This window comes from Aspergillus multicolor, assembly GCF_047715735.1.
Source record: "Aspergillus multicolor strain CBS 133.54 unplaced genomic scaffold BDW74scaffold_28, whole genome shotgun sequence".
Classification (NCBI taxonomy): domain Eukaryota; kingdom Fungi; phylum Ascomycota; class Eurotiomycetes; order Eurotiales; family Aspergillaceae; genus Aspergillus; species Aspergillus multicolor.
Window position 1 is genome coordinate 323974 of NW_027395979.1, and position 18182 is coordinate 342155.

At 51.3% G+C, this 18182-nt stretch overlaps 7 protein-coding genes across 7 annotated transcripts; 5 read left to right on the plus strand and 2 right to left on the minus strand.

Annotated features, from left to right (window-relative positions):
- The first annotated feature begins 633 nt into the window (after window positions 1–633).
- On the plus strand, window positions 634–4122 carry BDW74DRAFT_70614 (uncharacterized protein). Its single transcript, XM_073733500.1, has 3 exons — window positions 634–1138; window positions 1203–1762; window positions 1817–4122. Exons 1-3 carry the CDS (start codon window positions 784–786, stop codon window positions 3983–3985), a joined length of 3084 nt encoding a protein of 1027 aa, XP_073580538.1. The 5' UTR covers window positions 634–783; the 3' UTR covers window positions 3986–4122.
- Window positions 4003–5282, plus strand: BDW74DRAFT_70585 (gamma-glutamylcyclotransferase family protein). The gene has a single exon (XM_073733499.1). The coding sequence runs from the start codon at window positions 4259–4261 to the stop codon at window positions 5042–5044; it is 786 nt and encodes a 261-aa protein (XP_073580539.1). The 5' UTR covers window positions 4003–4258; the 3' UTR covers window positions 5045–5282.
- On the minus strand, window positions 5003–6199 carry BDW74DRAFT_159625 (adenine phosphoribosyltransferase APT1). Its single transcript, XM_073725482.1, has 2 exons — window positions 5604–6199; window positions 5003–5551 (listed from the first exon to the last, which is right to left on the minus strand). Exons 1-2 carry the CDS (start codon window positions 6091–6093, stop codon window positions 5397–5399), a joined length of 645 nt encoding a protein of 214 aa, XP_073580540.1. The 5' UTR covers window positions 6094–6199; the 3' UTR covers window positions 5003–5396.
- Window positions 6200–8508: 2309 nt separating this feature from the next.
- BDW74DRAFT_181530 (uncharacterized protein) lies at window positions 8509–10102 on the plus strand (the record flags this gene model as incomplete). Its single annotated transcript, XM_073730050.1, has 2 exons — window positions 8509–8658; window positions 8837–10102. 2 exons carry the CDS (start codon window positions 8509–8511, stop codon window positions 10100–10102), a joined length of 1416 nt encoding a protein of 471 aa, XP_073580541.1.
- A 624-nt stretch (window positions 10103–10726) lies between these two features.
- On the plus strand, window positions 10727–12517 carry BDW74DRAFT_181531 (uncharacterized protein; the record flags this gene model as incomplete). Its single annotated transcript, XM_073730051.1, has 3 exons — window positions 10727–10793; window positions 10847–12129; window positions 12185–12517. The coding sequence occupies 3 exons, from the start codon at window positions 10727–10729 to the stop codon at window positions 12515–12517; spliced, it is 1683 nt and encodes a 560-aa protein (XP_073580542.1).
- Window positions 12518–12779: 262 nt separating this feature from the next.
- BDW74DRAFT_181532 (uncharacterized protein) lies at window positions 12780–13395 on the plus strand (the record flags this gene model as incomplete). The annotated part of the gene is made up of 4 exons (XM_073730052.1): window positions 12780–12822; window positions 12902–12915; window positions 13020–13193; window positions 13249–13395. The coding sequence occupies 4 exons, from the start codon at window positions 12780–12782 to the stop codon at window positions 13393–13395; spliced, it is 378 nt and encodes a 125-aa protein (XP_073580543.1).
- A 74-nt stretch (window positions 13396–13469) lies between these two features.
- On the minus strand, window positions 13470–18054 carry BDW74DRAFT_159633 (C2 domain protein). Its single transcript, XM_073725483.1, has 5 exons — window positions 15954–18054; window positions 15713–15898; window positions 15206–15665; window positions 14567–15151; window positions 13470–14517 (listed from the first exon to the last, which is right to left on the minus strand). Exons 1-5 carry the CDS (start codon window positions 17867–17869, stop codon window positions 13633–13635), a joined length of 4032 nt encoding a protein of 1343 aa, XP_073580544.1. The 5' UTR covers window positions 17870–18054; the 3' UTR covers window positions 13470–13632.
- Window positions 18055–18182: the final 128 nt, after the last annotated feature.

The window sequence follows — 18182 nt, forward strand, 5'->3', positions numbered from 1 at the left end:
GGTTGCTATACATCAACCTTGCTGGTAGCCAGCATATAATTAAGGTGGCACCTGTCTTGGTATCCACGCCGGCCCAAAAAAATTATACAAAGAAGCTACCATAAGAGGACCCACAATAATCATGTCGACATGTCCGGCCCTCTGACGGACATTGTAGCCGGACATGTCGAATCGGCGCCAATATTACTCTATTCGGAAGAACTAGGCTTAGGCAAGCTATTTTTTAGCCTCTTAAGCCTGTATTTGACTAGTCTGATACACCAAGTCACGTGCATGACTGTCCGGGCTGACATAAAAAACATGGACATTAACAGATTGACACAGTGGAGAAAATGTCGACAATTGACCAGCCCTAGGCCATACGGTTCGAATTGCGGAGCGATAAGATTGGTAGCGGAGATCTGGTCTCCTGGAGAAGTTCACGTGCATTCGGGGTCCCGACCCTCCAACATCGTAGTTATTGACATTGTCAGCGGTGACTAAAGGAGTCTACAAGACATCGAGGGCTATTTCGACCAGAACCGTCGCTGCCACGCTCCCATGCCGTCTGTGGTCGGTCGCTTTTGCGGTGATGCGCTCAGGATGTTGGAAGCCACAGATGTCCGTCTGTTCGGCATGGACGACGGGCTTGGTCTTGTTTCTGTTGCTATGGGCTTCCATCGCTCAGGGCATGCGGTCTGAGCAGATTAGGCACTTGCGGTGGGTTTCTCACTGCTGTCATACTAGAGTACTCGTGCAGTGAAACTAACTTGTCGGCTGGAACCTAGGACCGAGACGGAGCGGATGTTCTACCACGGTTTTGAAAACTACCTCGAACATGCCTTTCCTGAAGATGAACTGCGGCCTCTCTCATGCCAACCGCTTGTCCGCGACCGAGGTAACCCTGCGCACGCCGAGCTCAACGATGTCCTGGGAAACTACTCCCTGACCCTGATCGACAGCTTGTCGACCCTGGCAATCTTGTCCTCGAGCCCTGGCGAAGGTCCGAAGGCATGGCGTTACTTTCAAGATGGCATTCAAGATTTTGTCAGGCTCTATGGAGATGGTTCGACCGGCCCCACAGGACAGGGCGAACGTAGCCGGGGTTTTGATATAGATAGCAAGGTCCAAGTTTTCGAGACTGTTATTCGAGGGTTAGGTATGTCACTGGACTTCCTTTACAAAGAATGGACTTTCTTTTGTTCCTAACATTGACCTCCCAGGTGGGCTGCTAAGTTCGCATCTCTTCGCTGTCGGCGACCTTCCCATTACTCGCTACAATCCCCCTTTGGCGGAGGCGATGTATGCGAAAGCCTGGGACAAGACACCATTCGCCATCAATAGGCGGGGAATTAGTTGGGAAAATGGATTTGTCTATGATGGTCAGCTTCTTCGACTTGCTGTTGATCTAGCGAATCGCATTCTGCCGGCTTTCTATACCGACACTGGCCTTCCGTACCCCCGGGTGAATCTACGTCACGGAGTGCACCAACAACCATTCTATGCTAATTCGCCTCTAAATGCGGGCACCGCACACGCATGTGATGAAAGAGATGACCATGTGTGCGTGGCACCCTCCACTGAGATCACGGAGACATGCAGCGCAGGCGCAGGCAGTCTTGTCTTGGAATTCACTGTCTTGAGCAGACTCACTGGTGATGGTCGATACGAGGAACTTGCAAAAAGAGCCTTTTGGGCTGTTTGGCATCGGAGGAGTGATATTGGATTGATCGGCGCGGGCATTGACGCCGAATCTGGCAGATGGGTTGCCCCCTTCACTGGCGTACGTGCCTTGCCATGATCAAATGACCTGGTAGCTGACCTCTTGTCTGCGCAGATTGGCGCGGGGATCGATAGCTTCTTCGAGTACGCTTTCAAGTCGTATGTTTTATTGTCCTCTGGACAGCGTCCGGACCATAATCGCAGCAGCCCGTGGCATATTCTGGACGACTACTTCACCCCGCTTAGCGAGTACGAGCATTCTCCGAAAGCCTTTTTGCATGTATGGGAGGAAGCCCACTCGTCTATCAAGCGCCATCTCTATCGAGGCGAGGGTTATCAGCACCCACATCTAATTCAAGGGGACATATTCACCGGCGCCACCCGGGCCTTTTGGATCGACAGCCTGAGCGCGTTTTATCCAGGCCTTCTCTCACTGGCAGGGGACCTTGATGAGGCTATAGGAATCCATCTACTTACTACGGCTGTGTGGAACCGTTTTTCTGGGCTTCCTGAAAGATGGAATGTGGCCACGGGAAACGTCGAGGGTAATCTTGGATGGTACGGTGGGAGGCCGGAGTTCATCGAATCAACGTACTACCTCTACCAAGCTACAAAGGACCCTTGGTACCTACACGTTGGTGAAATGGTACAACGGGATCTCAAGAGACGTTGCTGGACCAAGTGCGGCTGGGCCGGGCTCCAAGACGTTCGTAACGGGGAATTAAGTGACCGTATGGAGAGCTTCTTCCTTGGGGAGACTGCCAAGTACATGTTCCTGCTATATCATCCGGAACATCCCTTGAATCATCTGGATCAGCCGGTCGTCTTTACGACTGAGGCACATCCACTAGTTGTTCCAAAAAGTACATATACAACGATGGGTCCAGGCTCGAAACCAAAACAGAATTCATACAGAGATGAGGATGCAACTGCACCTGTTTGTCCAACCCCACCCTTACCCCCAACCTTTGGGTTATCGTCCACAGCTGCTCGCCCAGATGTTTTTCACGCCGCGAACCTAGCTCGGCTCGACCTAATGCCAATTCGGGGTCCGCCAGAGGGGTCTTTGGAAGAACCCACGGAAGACCATGCCGGTGTCACAATCGCAGAGCTGACTTCCCCAACCAACTACACATATTTTCCCTGGACCTTGCCACCAGAGCTAGTTCCGTTCAATGCAACGAGCTCACTCATGGCGATTCGTCCTACTCTGGACATTTCGTTTCCAACTGTACCCGGAATGGCTAGCGGGCCGGGTTCTCTAGAAAGGGTCCAGGACGGTATCCTTGTCAAAGCTATTGGCGGTCTGCGAATGAGCATGATCAAGGACGCACCCTCATTTGGCGGAGAAGGGAGCGAGTTTAGAGTGCAGGTGGTCAGTGGCGTGCCTCTAGGGAAGGATGAAAAGGTATACCTCTTGCGGGAGATCACATTTGATGTCCTGGATCCCAGGGATCCGAATTTCACACGAATCCGTGATCCCGCCATGGTTGACCTGGTCATTGACTTTGCTCCAGGGAGCCTCGGCCGACGAAATGATTCTCAAGATGGTCGAGAACCTGGTGCATCAGTCGGCAACGAAAAATCCGCAGCAACTGTAGACCCATCTACCTCGAACATGAAGGACGTCTTGACATCACTTGTCAGTTCCGTCTCGTCATTGCTTCGTGATGAGGTACACCAACTCTATACACCGTTTCCATCCGTCCAAAGCTCCCTTCCTACCCGGATCCCTATCCCAGCTGCTGTATCTACTGGGCTTGGCTCTGGTCCGCTTCCCGACGTGGACGATTCGTCTCTCATGTCAGTAACCGGTGGAGCATCGCCAGCTCGGCTGCCCTGGTCTGACATTTACATGGCCGGCGATCTTTGCGACGAACGCATTCTCCGCGACGTCGCCCAGTCCCACCAAGTACTCGTCATCAAGCGCGGAGGGTGTACGTTTTCGCAAAAGCTCCGCAATATTGCAGCGCACCCTCCGTCGAGAAATGCGCTAAAGCTCGTCGTTGTCGTCTCTTACGAGGAAGAACAACACACTGGTGGTGAACACTTGGAGCCCGGCGTAGCGGCAAGACTAGCGGAGCCGTACCTCGCGCGCCCACAGCTACACGAAACTCAGGTAACGGCCGGTGGAATTCCACGGCGGCATCTGCTCAGCATGGTTCTTGTCGGGGGCGGGGAAGAAACGTACGAGCTTCTGCGTCAAGCGCGAGGTGTGGGCATCAAACGGCGGTATTCGATGCGGTCGCAGGGCGTTCCAATCAGTAATTTATTTATCGTCTAGACTACATATCTTCAATCTGTACATGGTTCGCTATAGAGTTGATCCAAAGCATGCTCGGGTTCCACCTGGGCCCAAGAATATCTGATCCAAACTCCCAAGGCAAATCAGAGCCAATAATCACGTCTTTTGAGTTCACCATCAATCGGACCCACTCCCGCTCTCCACCACCTTTTTCTTAATGCATCCCTCCCACGCCCAGCAGACAAAAAGAATATACAGAGTACTTCTCTTGTACAAACAGATCCTTCTTAGAACCTCCTTTGCTGAGCCAAAATGCATCTCCGACAAGACCAAAGCCACGACGGCTCAATTCCACCATGCAATCCAACCCCAACAGCGGCCGTCGACCCCTCCCCCGCACCCCAGACGTCCCTCAACGCCCGGCCCCAGAAAGACTCTTCACAGCCGAAACACCTCTACTTTGCCTACGGCTCCAATCTCTCCCCCACACAGATGCGCATGCGCTGTATACATAACCCCACGCTCTCAGGACACCCTGTTGCCCTGGCCGCGCTCGACTCCTGGCGCTGGCTGATCTGTCAAGCGGGCTATGCGAATGTTGTGTCTCCCGCTGGACTGCGCGTGGGTCATCAGATAGACGGGGGAGACGATGTGCCTGAGTCAATTTCAAAGTCTATACCCCACGGAGGCGTTTACGGGGTTCTGTACGAGATGAGTGCGGAGGATGAGAGGGTAATGGACGGCTATGAAGGCGTATATCATTCCGCTGGCGAATCGAAGCGGGGAGATAAGGTTCCGCTGAGCATTCGGCCGAAGGAGCAGAAAGATGGAGACTATAACAAGTGGTACGTTGATGCAAGGGTTGTGGAGTGGTTGGATGAGAGATACCGTGAGCGGAACGGGTTTGAGGGGGTTGGTGGGAATATCAGGGTATTGGTTTATGTAGATGAGAAGCGGGTGAAGGTGGAAAAGCCGAAGGAGGAGTACATCCCGCGGATGAACAGGGCGATTAGGGAGGCAGTGGAGTTAGGGTTCCCGGAGGATTGGACGGAAGAGGTCATGAGGCCTTCCATACCGCTGCAGTATACTGTAGATTAAACTGTCATAGATTAGATTATGAACATTATATGATTATGCTATACATATATTTTGGTATTCAGAGTCTATCGTGATTAAGAACACAAGCCCTAAGTTGACCCCAAGCGTTCAAGATTGCGTCATCTTTTGAGCTGCTAGCGGGCTGTGCTTCGTCTAAATGATGCAGTCTATCCGTTGACGCGGCCTAGATCGCAAATGTAGACCCGCCCATGGTCAAACGCTCCGTCGAAGTTTAGATGGTGGCAATCAGAGGGCGAGCGAGGCGAGGTTGGGGCCGCTGTCGATGCTTTTGATTTTGGAAGTCGTGGACTTCGTACACGCATAAGAGCGAAGATCGTAGAAGAAATCGTATTTACGCCTTGGTTTCCTGGCCTGTGAGGAGGGTGTGAACGGGAGCAGACAGCTTGCCCCGGCCGTGGAGAAATTCCAGCTCGAGCAAGAAAACATATGAGAGCACACTACCACCCATCTTTTTGATGAGTTCTCCCGCCGCCCATGCCGAGCCGCCTGAGAGTACCGAATCAGCCAAGACCAAGTATAGAGGGGAAAGAAGACGTACCAGTTGCAATGATATCATCGATCACAATCACCTTCTGACCGGGCTTGATAGCATCGGACTGCATCTGGAAGAAGTCCTGGCCGTACTCCTTCTCGTAGCCCTGGGTTTCACAAGGGCCAGGCAGCTTACCCTGCTTGCGAACAGGAACGAAGCCAGCGCCGAGCCTCAGAGCGAGACTAGGGCCCATAAGGAAACCTCGGGCCTCCAAACCGACGATAACATCGGGCTTCTCGCCAGCGAGGCTCTCAAGGATGTGAAGCTCGAGGCAGCGGATAAGAGCTTCATGCGTAGATGGGTTGGCGAAGATGGGGAGGATATCTTCGAAGAGAATGCCGGGAGATGGGAAGTCGGGAAATTGGCGCAGCGCAGCGCGCAGCTTTACTTTAAGATCGGCGAGTTCGGCGGCGCGGGGGGCAGCGGCGGAGGGGTGTCCGGCGACTTGGGTGGTGGAGGAGGCATCGGGGGATGTAGAAGCGGTTGGTTGGGACATGGTGAAAGAAAGGGAAGAAGAAGAAGAAGAAGAGAAAAAGAGAGAGAGAAAGTAGAGGTGAGGGGGTGGGAAGATTTGCAAGATTGAAATAGTTTGTGATAAGCAGAGGGGGAGAAAAAAAGATGAATTTCTAGTACAGTAGAAAAAAGATCCATCCGCTGTTTTACAACGCATTACGGGATAGATTACATCTCCTCCCGTGTCCCTACCACGAACGGCCTTGCTGCCCCTCGCCTCTAGATATTGTTTACTTGTTTACTTTGTATTTGATCAAAGATCAAATAATACTCCGCGATGGCTTCTACCCTGAGATTCAATTCATCCACACAAACGTGCGTTTCCCATCTGCTTTCCAGCTGCCAGTATTAACCGGACCCTGTAATACAGCCCCCCGCCATGCCTTCGCAATCGAGTCTAGAATCTTATCATCAGCCCACGCCGTCTCTTCCCCTCCACCTCCCTCAATCGGCCATGCCATGGGTAGTAGTTCGCGTCGCTATTTCCATAAAGTCCACCCGCGGTTTTGTCCGTTGGTTGGCCTTCGGCCTTCGAGCCCTCGAGGGTTAGCGGTTGATTAACTTCCTTAGTTGCCCATGTCGGCGTGTAGGTATGACTCCTTGACCGTCTGCTTGTGGATCAATGACACCACCACTGATCGTCCATGCAAGGTGAGATGGTGCAAATCGCTTATCCTACGCAGTACTAGCGGGTTATTCTTCCTCTCGCCGCTCGCCACTTGTCTCAAGTTGTTTGCCGTCTAAAAAGTGCTGGTGTCTACGGTTTGCTGCAGCCTCGCGCCATGTTTCAAGCCATCTCACTCGATGAGCTGCATTCGACCCGTCTAGAAGACTCTTCCGCTTCCCCGTGTGAAAGGGATTCGCGGCCCGAACTGACATTAGTACGTGCTAAGACTATGGGCATGTTATGATGTACTTTCTGTATTGGCCAGTACGTTACCGTTCAGCAAATTTGGTAATCCAGTCCTCAGGCAACATCCGACCAGTCTATGCGTTTGTTGCTTGATTGACCGTGGCCCGTACCTATGATGGGCGTTTACACCAGCTGGCCCATTTGTGGCACGCCAATGCCGGGAACTGCGATATAGACACGAGAACAAATATTTCGCCGGTTCCCCTCGCGGGGTTGGTCCCAGGGATCATGCAGGCTCACCGCTGCCGTAGTCTATACTCAGCATATGCAGCCAAACCAGGTAGATTTATGTATGTCATTTGAAGCCAACAACCTTCAATCCTATTACAAGAAAGACAAGTGTCTGAACACACTCGCTGCATTAGCACGCAGTACCCCAATGCCTGTGCGCTTGGATAACAAGCATTGGCACTTGCCACGGTGTACGTACTCATGCTTTCCATGCTCGAGCTCTTTTGTTATCCATGTTCCACATTGTGCCACGGCTCGCCATCATTTGCGCATGCTTGCTTTGCAAGTAACAAGTTAAAAAATGCCCAAGGAAATGACCCATGTTGATATGGGTCAGTTCGCGCAGTACTCAGGGGGCCAGTTATGGAAGCACACTTCAAGCCTTTCGACATATTACAGCTAAATTATTTCTAGAACCATGGGCCCAGGCATCTGCTGGCTTTGTAGGTAGCTCTGGAGTTTATTATAAATACAGGGAACTTTGTATTAAATACAGTAGCTTGAGTTGCAGAGACCTGCCGGAGCCATCATTTGCTTGAACATCCTATTAGTCACGTTCAACGGCTGTTGATTTGATGCACCACTGCCTATCACAACGCTGAAGCTACTAATCAACTACCGGTAGTACCCGTCAATATCACTCTTGACCACCAGCATGTACTCAAAACAATCGCCAAATTGTAGTGGGTATGCAAGAGGTACATTCACACTCTGGGCTGTAGATCATCCAGGACTAATTGCTTTGAGGCTACCTCATACAGCCACGGCTCTCAGTGCAAATACAAAGTCAAGTTGGGAACTGATCATCTGCGAGCCGAGCAACAGCCGTACAAAGTATATGTACACAAGTGGGTGGATCGCATGTTAGAAGCTTACTCATAAGTGCGTGTATGACATACTTCACACCATGAGTACTAATGCAGTATGTAGTCAGGGCATATCATGTCAGATCTATTCTAAGACCATTCTGCCTCCTAACTTGCACAGAGCGGTCATATAAGCTGGGGGGCCTTATAGAACCAAGATAAGATCGCATACATCACGTGATCTGGAAAGCTCGTGCACGGGCCATCTCGCTTACCAAAGCGAACTATTTAAGGTGGCAGAAAAGTGATGTTTCTTCCGGATCTCCCCATCCCATCATACAACGACTTGCTTCATGCTTCTTTGTACTTCTGCTCTCCGCAGAAGTACTCGTCTTTCCCGGCAGATGTATCTTTCTCTGCCTTGTAACATCAACGCTTCTTCTGCATAATGTCTCCTGCCTTTCTTGCTGCCGATTCGCAGCCGGACCGACAGTTGAAAATCTTGGCCCGAGCTTTCGAAGCTTTGCTACTGACCACACAACAACTCAGCTCCAAGGAGAAACTCTTTCAACACCGCTTGGAGTATGCCCATGATGAGGTACTTTCACCCTCCTACTCGTACCACGACGCCCGTCTCAAGTGATGAGAGAACTTGATTAGCTCTAGATCAGGAGTCCATGTGACGATGACAGACATATCATGTATTATCTGATGAGATTGTGTTCCTTGATGCCTTTATACCGCTCCTTTGACCGCTTGCTGACCCCTGTATAAAGTTTCTCAAGCTAGCAGACCGCTCTTCCCAAGGACTCGATCCGCACACCAAGATTGTCGCAGAGAAGATTCTCGGCCGCCGTCTTGAATTTGACAACTCTCCAAAACAGAACCTAAATCCCGTGGATGTAGTAAAAGATCTTTCAGAGTCTGGAAACGTAGGAGATTTGAGTCTTGCTGCCATAACAGAGGGGGTGGGGATATTCAAATCGTTCCTCAACCCTGATGATGATGGATCAACCGGTGTGGTTGCGACAAGAGCTGGCTCGTTAGAGAGAGACTTTACTACCAAGGGCACGCGTGGAAGTCTGCGCTGCCCTTTCTCAAAGCCTCATAGCTTGTGCTCTGAAAACGGAGTCAACGGAATTGAAACTGCGTTGCCGTCTCAGAACGGCGATACCTGTGGTTTCCAGCACTTAGACCCCATCAAGGAGGAGCAGATGGAGAGACAATCGAGTCAAGCTCCTTCTGCGAGTGTGCGTTCTTCAGCTCGCTGCCCTGCTTCGCGCTGCCCCATTAGGTTCCTAGATCAGCATAGCCCGGAAGAAATCGCCGACTATGTTGAACGACACAAGCATGAGATTCCTAGAAGCCATGCCATATGCGTCAAACGGTATTCCAACAGCTCGCGCCAAATGGATGCAAAATACGGCGACCTGACCAACATGATCCGAGGCTTGTCCCAGAAACATCAGGCCTTCCTTCCTGGGCAAGGCCGCCGCAGCTCGCAAACCGCCAGCTCTTCAGCAGAGCGCGTCGAAAAATGGGCCGAGGATGTCAAACCGCAAACGCCGGCTGAAGGAGACGAAGCTGGCGAGGATGACGAAGATCGAAAGGGCCATTTCGACCGGCCACTACGAGAAGTCCGCGTTGGAGAATCGCCGAGCAGGCCTTGGGGAATCCACGTTCCTATTCCCGCACCCATGGCAAATGACCCTCCTGTGCAGTTACCACCGGCTCACGACCTGGATAAGACATTTGATGGTGTTGCGGCAGGCGCGCCCAAGGGCCGCTGTCCGTTTGGCCACGGCGCTGGCCCACCTCCTCCAGACCATCCAGCCATCGATACCGAAACTGTTCGCAAGGAGCCCATCGATACACCCGATGCCACCAGCACGAGGGATGACAAGCCGCCCGACAACCCGCCAAAGCCGTCCACAGCAAATGTTGTGTTCAATGGGCCGGTGTTTTTCGGTTTCTCTCCAGAACAGACTGCGGTGTTCATGCAGCAGCTGGCGAGTCTAGCGAGTATGGGCAATAAATCATGATGTCCTTTCTTTTTTATGATGCATGCATAGCCGTTATTGGGATGGATCTTGTTTGAAAGCGAGGAGTTCAGGCTACTTACTGTATATATTAGTTCTAGACCGGTTGGTCACATGTGTTTATACATTCACTTTCCCCATTGAGCTCTACCTTTATCTGGCATACCGACAAAACTGTGTTCCGCCTGCAGGTTATCAAACCATACCCTAACATTAAAACTGAAAGGTCTTCAGAAATGTGGGACCTGTATCCATTGCTGTGGTACCTGTCCACGACCCAGAAGTATAACCCCGCATGTGTTCTCCGCAGCCGAGAAGCCTCGGGATTGTCCCAACGGGAAGCCGTGGTGCCGCTATAGTGGCAGAGGGGGCGTTCATTGACACTCAGTGACAGAAAAGTGTATCAGCATCTCTGCTCTTGGTGGTTTAAATATCCTTACCTACGCCCCTCACCTGTTTCGCTTTACTTTCTTGTTAACTAAGAATCCCTGTTTCGTGCATCCGTCCCCTGTACAACCGACCAGACGATCTACAAGCGACATCTGCAACAGATATACCTATCTTGGCAGCTTATTTTGCATCCAGTCCAACTTTTGTGCTGCAGCGCAATACAGTGTTACAAGCATAATGGTGGTCTATCTCCCTGAGAAAGATTATGACTTCCCTAACATCGATTTGTTGACCCTTTTATTCGGTATGGTCTCGTAGCTTTTTTTGCCTGTTGCGGCGAACTAACTCCTGGGCCAGAATCGCCTATTCCTGGGAGCACAGAGAGCACCGTCCTCCACGCTGAAGCGGCGGATCCTTCAAATGCGACCACCAAAGCTCAAACGCGTCTTCTTACCCGCCAGATTGCGTACATCTTGCGCCATCACTTCGGTGTTGGAAGCCAAGGCGCAGGCAAGGACGTCGTGGTTGGTGTTTCCGGAGGCCAGGTATTACTCCCCTCTGTCTTTTACGGCGTTGTAGCAGCTGGTGGTGTCTGGAGTGCCGCTTCTGTGACTGCTACTTCTTCTGAGCTGGAGAGACAAATCCGTCAGGGAAGCAGCCGGTTACTCATCGCTGGTCCCGAGTCCAAGGATGTGGTGTTGAAGGCAGCCAGCGCAGCGGGTGTTCCAGAGAACCATGTCCTTGTCCTGCGTAGTGCAGGCCACGAGCGTGTACTCCAGAATGTTGCCACGGGACAAAACTACCTGGATGGATTGAAGCCGTCCGAAGTATTGGATTGGGAGCGTATCGCAGACTCTAAGGAGCTGGAGGACTCACTTATCTGCCTTTTGTACAGCAGTGGCACGACGGGTGTACCCAAGGGTGTCAACATCTCGCACACAAACATGGTCACTGAGGCGCTGATTCCTCTTTACTATGACCTCGAGTATATTGCAAAAAGAAGAGCGGCCGACCCCAAGTACGAGCATCCATACCGGACACTGGCACATCTTCCCACTGCTCACATTGCTGGATGCCAGGGATATTTTGCGAACCCTGCCGTTGCAGGCGGCACGGTCTTTTGGATGGAGAAGTTTGACTTTGCAAAGTTCTTGGAGTACAACAAGAAGCTAGAAATCACCGCTTTTTTCACCGTGCCTCCGATTTATTTGCTGATATCACTGAGCCCGGATGTCACGGATCAGTTCAAGTCATTGCGCCGCGCGTATTCTGGCGCCGCTCCCATGGGCGCGGATTTGCAGACCAAGGCGCAAAAGAAGCTCGGATGTCTAATCAATCAAACCTGGGGTTTGAGTGAGACAACGGGTAGCACCACAGGCATGCCCTGGGAGACAGAAGAGCTCACCGGTAGCGTGAGTCGTCTCTGGCCAAACATGCGTCTGCGAATTGTCGACGAGGATGGCAAAGATGTCGAGGAGGGCAAAGAGGGGGAATTCCTCATCAAGGGACCCGTAGTAACCAAGGGCTACTACGGAAACCCGCAAGCCACCAAGGAGGCTTTTACCGAGGATGGCTGGTTCAAATCTGGAGATATTGGTCTGCGCCGCAACGGGCTATTCTACATCGTGGATCGGAAGAAGGTACGATCCCGTCTCCCTATACTGTAAGCAATTATAAGGCATACTGACCAACTAGGAACTCATCAAATACAAGGGACTTCAGGTCGCCCCTGCTGAGCTCGAAGCCCACCTCATTTCTCACCCTCTCATTCTCGACGCCGCCGTCATTGGTGTTCCAGCACCCGACGGCTCCGGGAACGAGGTTCCACGCGCGTACATTGTCGCGGACAAGACGAAAATCAGCGAAGATCAGGTCAAGGACTTTGTCAAGAGCCACCTGGCACATTACAAGCAGCTCCGGGGTGGCGTAGTATATCTGCCGGCAATCCCAAAAAGCCCGAGTGGAAAGATCCTGCGTCGAGAACTCCGTGATTTGGTGAAGAAGGAGGCACAAAGTGCTAAGCTGTAGTGGTGTGTCTGTTGTTTGTACATAGGGTCATTGAGGGTAAATTGGAGATCTAGATCCGTTGTCGGAGTAGAAAAGTGGGGTGAGAGACAGACTCCAGGAGCTCTTCCCCTCCATCACTTTCCCGCGGGCAACATTCTCTCCCCAAGTATAACTCATGCTCAGGACTTCATCTCATCTGCTATCGATCTCCCGTCCTCTTCTATCAACGTCAATCCGTCCCAGATTCCAACCTCGGATCCAATTGCCCATTCGAACCGCCACAATGTCCGACCTCACCAACATCTTCACCCCCAACGCCTGCCCCCGTGAGTCCCCTATACTCCCTTTTTACCACGAGATGCATCCGCAATCAGCTTAAATGGCATAGGCTAACGACATCTTCAGCTGTGGGCCCTTACGTACGTTCCTCTGTGCTTCCCTTCGCTCCAGCTCTCCTACCCCGCACACAACAAACAGTGACTCTTCAAAAACCCTAAAACCACCTACGCTAAACAACAAATAGTCCCAGGCTGTCAAGGCCAACGGTCAGATCTTCCTCTCCGGCCAGATCCCTGCGGACAAGAACGGCAACCTTGTTGAGGGCGACATCAAGACCAAGACCCAGGCCTGCTGCGACAACATCAAGGCGATCCTGGACGCTGCCGGCTCGTCAGTTGATAAGATCATCCGTGTCAACGTGAGTTGTGCCTCTTTTATATGTTAACCGGTTGGGATTAACTGCGGCGGTTTAGGTCTTCCTCGACGATATGTCCAACTTTGCTGAGATGAACGCTCAGTACGAAAAGTTCTTCACTCACAAGCCTGCCCGGTCTTGCATTGCTGCGAAGCAGCTGCCCAAGGGTGTTCCTGTCGAGATTGAGTGCATTGCTCTGGCGTAAGCCGTTGTGACATGAGCATATATAGCTACAGATTAATGAAAACAAAAGTCGATGCTCTACAATTGAGGCCTACCTGGTAATATATAACGATTATCATTAGCTGATATACTGCAAGTTCACCACTGTCGGCTGCTAGATCAAACAAAAGAAGGATCGCAAGTCATCAATCGGTATCCATGCTATACACAAACGCGAACATAGATCAAGAACAAAAGAAATATACACGCAACAGATCAATCATCGACGTCCCAATGTGCCAGACATTCGTCCCCCAACGTTAGCCATAAGGCTTTGCTTAACGATGGCATCCGCTGCCGCCGCTGCAGCAAGCCGTTCTTTCTGGCGACTGCGGTCGCGAAGATACCCAGCAGCTTCAGGACGCATCCTGAGGATGCGCAGAATCATATCATCGTTTGGATCTGCCTGCGCATCACGCCATTTCTCTGCCTTGGCCTTCCTCATTGTACCCAGGTTCCGCGAGTGCATGATACTCTTGGCCCGTCGTCCACCTGGGACGGCGAGCACGCTAGCATGGCCTCCAAGGCCAGGGGGCGCAGAGGCTCGATTCTTGTTGGCTTGTTGCCGTGAGATTGTGGCAGAAGCCATCCGCTCAGATGTACGGATGAGGTTGTCGGTAGGTTCAAAGTAGAAGAAGTTGAGACTTTGGATATCATGGTATTTCGGCGATTTCAAGATATCCATGGAAACACCAGCCGCTTCACCTGTTTCTTCATCTGGGGCGTGGAAGAAGTTGAGTAGAAGCACGAGCCAACGAGAGACAATTTCGACCTCTTGCATAGTAAGGGGTTTCTGATGCGATGGCTTATCCGAAAGAGGGGGCACAAGCAGGCTCTCAATAGTAGCCAGAACCTCCTTCCATAGACGAGCCATGACCATTTTCATAGCTTCGGGAGTGAGAGACTCCGCCATGATCGCAAAATTGTCATTGAAATAATCAAAAAGGGGTGTCAATGCGTTCTCAACGTCTGCGCTTGACGGTGCAACAGTAGATTGCTGGGCGCGGTTGCGATTCAAGAAGTTGGACACAGTGGAACCGATGCCTCGCGATAGTAACGACCTCAGAGTTCTCCGGGACAAGCAATGGTTAATGTACGAGGTCAGCTAACCACATGTTAGTAGATTCGTACAATCTGGTTAGACAGCAACCTACCTTTTCCGTAATCTTTCGCGTCATGTCTCTCTCCGTTCGCTTCAAGGTACGGAATGCTTTACCAAAATAGAATTGAATGTCGTCACGTTCCCCTTCCATGCTTACCCGGAGCAAGAGTCTACCTTGTGTGTCCAAATCCAGCCAGTACTCCCTCGGCAAGAAGTCGCTGAAGTGGACAGGGTCAAGCTTGATTGATGTCCGGCCGACGTAATCATGGTCACCTACTGCATCCCAGTCCCAGATTGTAGCAATGACATTTAGAGGACCATTGGTGGTGATTTCTGCTGTGTCATCCCACCGTGGGTTAAGGTTGTTGTAGATGATGCGCGTCTTCCCGATTCGCTTCTGAAACTCATCATTCAAAACGACGTACGGATCGCTGCCTCCATTCATGTCACAGGCCTTGAGATCTTCCGCTTCCACGACCTTGATGGTGAAAACATATGTTGTTGCTTTGCGTATCTTTTGCAGGGTTGGGGGGCTATGACGGGCAATTGCTTCTGCACAGCCGTCGACATTTACCTCACGCTCGAGCCTGTCGAGTTGGGTAAGGGCATATTCAATGTTGTTCAACTTGACCAAAGACTATAGCATAGTTAGCCATGGAGCATGGAAAAAGTGGTTCGCATTGAAGCTTACCTGGGGAAAGAACTGAAATGGCTCAATCTTCTCTTTGTTGTTCCATGCCTCCTTTGCGAATTGCATTAGCTTTTCCTGCGTTGTCTGATTCAAAGCGGCCTCTTGGTCTGGCGAAAGGCGATCCATTTCCTTTGCAAACATCTTTTCCACTGCTTCACAGTATTTGGCCACAGCCCCACCTATTGATTTTGACAAAGCAGTCATGAATTTCGCGTACTGAAACTCGTCCGCCCAGTTGAGTTGAATCATCTGCTCTATGACTTGATTGAATGAGCGGAATATATCAATCACAGACACACTGTGCCTAGACTCTTCTGATGTCGAGGTACCCTCGGGAATTGTGAAGTTGTCTTGTCGTAGTGCTTGCTCAACCCACTCCATGATCTTCTGGTCAGTAAGACGTATCCACCTCCAAACAAAGTCTTCTAATACATCTTCGATGTGAAACGGGAACGAAGAGCTAGGGAGTGTTAGTCAAGTTGGAATCAAGGGAAAGCTGGGTCATACTCAGGAAGTGAGTTCGCGAACAGTTCTCGCACACCACAGAGCTGCATGTATAAATGAAAAGCGTCGTTCATGTCAAGCTCTTCCTCCCTAGTCTTTTCCATCTCAATGATTCGCACCATCAATTGGTGAATATCCTCGGAGAATATTACGAGGGTATTTGCCAATAATATCTCATAGGGATTGACCCTATATAGTATGTCAGCGCGAAATCTCCACATCATAAGTAATCGATGATTCGTACCCCATAATCTCTGGGTTCTTTCGGTACCGCTTACGGATTTTTTCTGAATGTTTCGTGACAGCATCGCAAAGCTGGATGACATGATCCAACTCCCATTCCTCGGGCTCAACTGGGACCTCCTGCCCTAAGAGACTCTGATATTTCTCGGTTGCCTTCTCCGCCAGACCGTCCTGAACATATGACTGGAAGCGTTCAATGTCACTCGTGTCCTCAGAATAGTCCGGGTCAAGTTGTATATGATTCTCCAAGACGTACATCACCGGACCAATTGGGCGCGGTTTGGCCTCGTAGCAATCCATCATCACGTCGTACAACTCCCTTAAGATAGCCTCATGGAGGGAGGAGAGTATTTGACGCATCATCATTCTGTCGTGCACGGTCCACTTGTGTCTGTCATAGAGAACTGAGGAAACCAAACTGTTGCGTTTCTTGCCCTCCGAAGACGGCATTTCCTTGACGAAAGTGAATGCCGAGTCCAAGGTGTCTAGGTCAATCTCATTATCCACAAATTTCGATCGGACAACGTCCAGAAACAGGACGATCCTGGAGCACGCGGGAATCCTCCAGCGGAGACAGATTTCATTCAACATCTCGGTTGATTGTTTAGAGAGCAGTTTCATGGATGGTACGTCCGATGTGGCTGGAGTAGCCTCGAGGTCGCGGTCCTTCAAATCATAGCTCAAGGCTTGGGCTAGAATTGTGCCATATACCGATCTCGGGTCTGGTGGTATGTATGTGTATGTGTCGGACTCCTCCGAGTCCTCGTTAAGCGACAGTGAGCTTATATCTACGGGCTGGTCGATCACGTACGATATGGGCCGACCGGTACTTGCTGGGTCACCATGCTGGTCGGCTGCGCCTGCATTAAACTGAGGAAGGGCGCCCCCAGATGTGTTTTTGGCGAGCGCAGGGTTCGACTGCATTATGGCGAGCATCATCTGTGACAAGTCCGGTCCTTCGCTCTTTTTCCAAGCTTCATATGCTTCTGCGTCTTCAAAGTCATCCACAGAAAGTGACTTTCCAGTCTTGAGACTCAAATGAGTCTGGTAGGTTTTGAGATCCCGCAGCGCCGCTTGCTCAGTCCACACCCCTCGATGGCCGTCAATATCAGATTGGACCTGAGAGAGGCCCACGTTGAATACCCTTGCAACATGCTGCACGAGGGGCATGTCCTTCACGTCGTAGCTCAAGGGCGCAACCACTTCAATAGTGGATGGGCCAGACGCCTGCATGAGATCTTGGTCTTGGGAGAGAAGTTTGGTCTCCAATGTTGCTAATCGACTTGCGAGCTCCGGCCGCTCTTTCGCCCAGTCGTTGCTTTTCAAGATGAGCGCAAACAAGCGAACGAAAAGCGCAACGTGCCTATCCACCATGAACCTCCAGCTATCATCGTCTGGTTCCTTGCCCTTGCTCAGTTCCTTGGTCGCGTTGGAATAGAAGATAAGGACGAGATCCTCCGCGCGCCGGTCCTTCTCCATTCGCTTCTTAAACGATTGATCTTTGAGGGCATTGAGAAATGCAGCAAATGTGCGAACAACCAGCGGGTCTTGGTATTCTTTTCTTCTTTCCTTCCCCATCAGAACTCCTGTCAACCTCTTTTCGAGCTCGGATATGAAGCCGTGGGGGAATCTGGAGCTTTTGGAATCTCGGATAAGGGAGAAATCGCTCATGAGGTCCTGAAACGAGGTGGAAGACCTCTTCGGCCGCTGTTGAGGAGCCGGCGCATTCTGAACACGGCGTGCTCGCGGGTGAAGCAGATGAGCGAGGTATGCAGTCCGAAGAGCGTAGGAGTATGCCGCAGAGGAGCTCACTGTACGTCGGCGAGAAAGCGAGAGGTTGCGCGAATGGCGGTTTTCATTCTGGATACTGTTCACCCGCCGGTTTACGCCTCGGGATTGGGTAGACGCTGTAGACATGAGGATTGTTCGCTATCTGGATCACGGCGAGGGGCGACGGAGCGCGGGACCATGGGCGACCACCAACTGCAGTTGGGCAAGGGATCGGGAGTAGCCCTGGGGTTTTCTCGCGCTGTCTAGGGCGCGAGAAGGATATTATTGATTATATTATTTCGCGGTGGGACAGACCAAGGACTCGGAGCAAATGAAGTTAATAAGAAAGGGGCGCGCTGTTGCGGCGGGAGATCATTGTGTTGCAGGTTGCTCCCGTACGCCTGAAACAAAAAGATCAGGCTTCACCCCCAGTCTTAAAAATAGACTGACGTAGGCGCCG